The 3,820-nt window shown below is 45.8% G+C and overlaps 1 protein-coding gene across 1 annotated transcript in view; it reads right to left on the bottom strand.

Annotated features, from left to right (window-relative positions):
* The window catches only part of LOC133606997 (uncharacterized), a 13,845-nt gene extending 10,310 nt beyond the window's left edge, over nucleotides 1–3,535 (bottom strand). The window contains exons 1-3 of the mRNA XM_061961501.2: nucleotides 3,445–3,535; nucleotides 2,670–2,807; nucleotides 1,798–1,870 (exon numbers count right to left, since the gene is read on the bottom strand). Of these exons, the coding sequence (XP_061817485.2) occupies nucleotides 1,798–1,870; nucleotides 2,670–2,807; nucleotides 3,445–3,535 (302 nt within the window). The remainder of the gene's footprint in view (nucleotides 1–1,797; nucleotides 1,871–2,669; nucleotides 2,808–3,444) is intronic.
* Nucleotides 3,536–3,820: the final 285 nt, after the last annotated feature.

Below are 3,820 nucleotides of genomic sequence, written 5' to 3'. Positions count from 1 at the left end.
AATTTTTTTTATAAACCTTTATTTATAAACTGCAACATGTACAAACAGCTGAGAAACAATCAAAATAAATATGGTGCCAGTATGCTGTTTTTTTTTCAATAAAATACTGGAAAGGATAGAAATGTAGTTTGTCTCTTTTATCCGCTTATTAATCCATTAATCGAAGTAATAATCGACAGATTAATCAATTATCAAATTAATTGTTAGTTGTAGCCCTAATATATATATATATAATATATATGTATAAATATATATCTATATATCTATATATATATACACACAGGTATATGTATATATATATATATATATATATACATACATATATACATACATACATACATTACTATGCATTACATTAAATATATACATCTATATACACACATATATAACATATGTGTATATTACATATACATATATAACATATTATACACATATTTTACATATATTATATATGTAACATTTAACATAATGCATAGTAAATTATTATATATATACATGTAAATATATGCATATATATTTAAGTCTGAACTTTTTTTAAATTTTTTATTCTGTACAATGATATAAAAATAAATGCTTTTTTTTATTTTTTTAATAGGTATAATTTTATTATAGAAACTTTGAGAACTCTATTTACGTATGTAATACAAAATAGTAAAATACATTACATATTTTAATGATACTAGAAAGTGGTGCACTTTAATACAAAAATAATAAGTACATATTTTTAAGGCAGGACTGATAATCACTATTCCTATTTTTTATGATAATGTTAGAATATGCAAGATTGAGGGCCAGCGTCCACTCCAGTGGACATTTGTTTGTGCTCTATTATTTGTTGCAGTGTCCCACATATTTCAGGACCCCCAAAAATGATATGTAATCCTGTTATGTAAAATAGAAATGTCCACTGCAGAGGACGCTTGATCTCAGAAGGACATAGTCGTTCGTCTCTGAAGGGGAGGGGCCCAGACGTATCAGGCACAAACGCAACTTTGGGGTTTCCTGTCGGGGCGTCGGCGATCATGGCGTACGCACAATAGTCAGACGGCAAGTAGGCAAGAGGTGCGAGTGGTCGCCTACACTCCTACGTCCTGACTACGCTCCATTACGACATACTCAGGACTTCTCGTCGAACATATGAACTATTATTACGATTGATTTGAAATAAGCGTGTGTTAGATTCTTTAAAGACACACGCCATAACGCCGGGAAAAAATATATTTCTGTGGTGGAATGGCTGCAATGCTAATGCTAATAATGTCGTATTCATTACTTGAAAATGTGCGCAAACGTTAAAAATGCGCAAAGTTGCACTTTTCACGACGCAAATTGGACGCGGGTTGAAGAAAAATAAAATAAAACGCTTTATCTCCAAGGCCTGTGTGGCCACGTGTCAGTCGTGACCCGTTTCCCAATATTCCTGGGACAAAAACAAACAAGCGCGTGCTGTTTTGCCGGGTTTAGAATGAACAAACGGCACATAATAATAGCGAGGAATAAACGAGGGTAGAGGAGAAAGACTGGCGTGAAAAAGCGAGCGAGGCAGCGCTATGGTGGGCTTGGCCTTGTGCAGCAGGCCCTCGCCTGGACCCGGGCCCAGCCCTGCACAGCTCGTGCTGCTCCGTTTTATGCGCGACGTCTCTGATTCGCACACCTCGTGCGAGTGTACAGGACAGACCGCGAGTAGGTGAGCTGCTTTCGGGATAAGTCATCGGCGGTCGAAGGAAGCGCTTGTTGTGCGTGTTGGAAACCCTCTGCATGTGTGCATGCGCCCCTCACCTCCACACCCTGACTTACCCGATGAGGCTTGATCTCCGCCGTTCATTTCGGTGGACGCCTTTGCTCGCCACATACACGGTGTCCACATATCCTGTAGAGAAGACGCAGAGAGGAAACTCAGTCCAACAGTTCTGCAAGAGTAGGCGGGTACCGGCGACCTACTCCTAGTTCTGGAAAAGTGGCGGCCTGCGCCTGTCTGGTTCCCGAGACCGAGCCTGCCTTAAAAGCGGCTAACTTCGCTGCGTCATTTACAAAATCTGGCTCGCCGCCGCCGCCGGAGACCGTCAGGGCCCCGCCACAATGGGGAGGCCATGTGGTTTCCCGTGGAGTCGCGTGTTCCTCTCGTCTGGCAGTTAACGAGGCTCTGAATGAGGAATGTTAGCAAACAGAGCCGCTGCGCGTCGGCTGAATGCTGAGCCAGGCAGCCAGTCAGAGAGCGGCGCCGGCCCGGGCGTATGAATAATGCAAAGGGAGGAGAGGAGGCAAAGCTCCGCCCCTCTGCTGCTGCCTGATCCCAACTCCGCACGCTCCCCGCCCCCCCCCCCTCTCGCTCCAAACCCAAATGCCTTCACAGGAGCCAGGATTCAAGCTCTGTGCTGCAACTGGTTCCTATCTATTAAAACAAGAAGACATCAGCGGACAGGACGCACATGCCGCCAATCAGTTCCTCAAGCATGCTATTCCCCCCCCCACCTACTACACCTCCATGCACTGCGTTCTGTGCCTTTTGTTTAGAATTGGCACCTGTCCCAGAAAAGAGCCCGGTCCGCCGCTCCGCCCTCCTGTTCTGCTTTCACCCAGCGAGGGCGAGAGAGAGGGGTGGGGCAGAGCGTGAGCGTGAGCGATGGCAAGAGAAAATATTTGAGAAAAAGGCTTAAAGGAGGACTCACGAGGAGAAGAACTTGATGGAGGGGGGGCGAAGAACGTTTTCGGCGTAAAGAAAGCCACTTGTTGCTGCACGGCGAGGAGAGCAGGAGCAGGCAGAGGGTTAAAATCCTGGGACGGCGAGTAGTAAAAAATCCCTCCCTCTTATGGCTCGGAGGGGAGGGCCCGTCTGTAGAAATAGCAGCAGAGCGCTCCCCCCCCACCCCTTGCTTTTTTTCTCTCTCTCTCTCTCTCAGAGCTGCTGCGTCCTAGTCTACCCTCTCGCATGTGGCCGGGACCCAGGCGGAGACGAGGAAGAGGAGGAGGAGGAAAAAAGAAGAGTGGGGGGGTCGAGCTGTGAGTGGAGGAGAGAGGGCTCAGCTGATGATGAAACGTGCGGGAGTGGGCAAACGCACGTCGTGATATTCCCCACGCGGGGGTGAGGGGCTGGTGTGTGAGTACAGTAGCGATGAGCAAGTAAAGTTGTCGCAAATAAATGTCGCAAAAAAAGTGTTCAGGGCTGGCGGCGGCAACAACCAGGAAGCCAGCGCCAGCCAATCGCCGTCGCCGCCTCGATTCAAGGTCATTTCAGACTTTCGGGGTGGGTTGGGGGGGGGGGGCGCTCAGTCAAAGCCAAGCGAGCACCTGGCCGTGACTGCGACGGCGGTAAAAAAAAAAAAAAAAAAAAAATGGCGCCTGATGCAACGCGGCGCCTCCGCCATTACCGGGCCAGCCTGCACCCTGCGTGCGAATGAGGGAAGAGATGTCAGACGACAAAATGGACGCCCCTCACTCTCCTACCTTTTCTGGTCTTTTCCGCAAACCCCGTTACAGACGACACCAGTGGTTGTTTTGTCACGCCTCCCCCAGGGGACGAATGTCTTCCCGCCATCCCTGAATTAAAATATTACTGAGAACCTGATCATATTTATTTATTCTGCTGATAATCATAAGAGAAGAAGAAAATGAGCTGAAATAACGTTTAAAATAGAGATCGGCTGATTATATCTGCGCCAACATTTGTAATTTGGACGTATAGCAGTATCGGCCTTTTTTTTTTTTGCAACTACAACAGAACTACGTCAGCAGATATAGATATACACACATGATACCAATATTTAGTATTTAAAAAATAAATCATTTGTGAAGTAGATACTCGTAATAATCACAGCTCAAC

This window comes from Nerophis lumbriciformis, linkage group LG05 (genome assembly GCF_033978685.3).
Source record: "Nerophis lumbriciformis linkage group LG05, RoL_Nlum_v2.1, whole genome shotgun sequence".
NCBI classification, from domain to species: domain Eukaryota; kingdom Metazoa; phylum Chordata; class Actinopteri; order Syngnathiformes; family Syngnathidae; genus Nerophis; species Nerophis lumbriciformis.
Note: the sequence above shows the minus strand (reverse complement) of the source record. Positions and strands in the feature narration are given on the sequence as shown.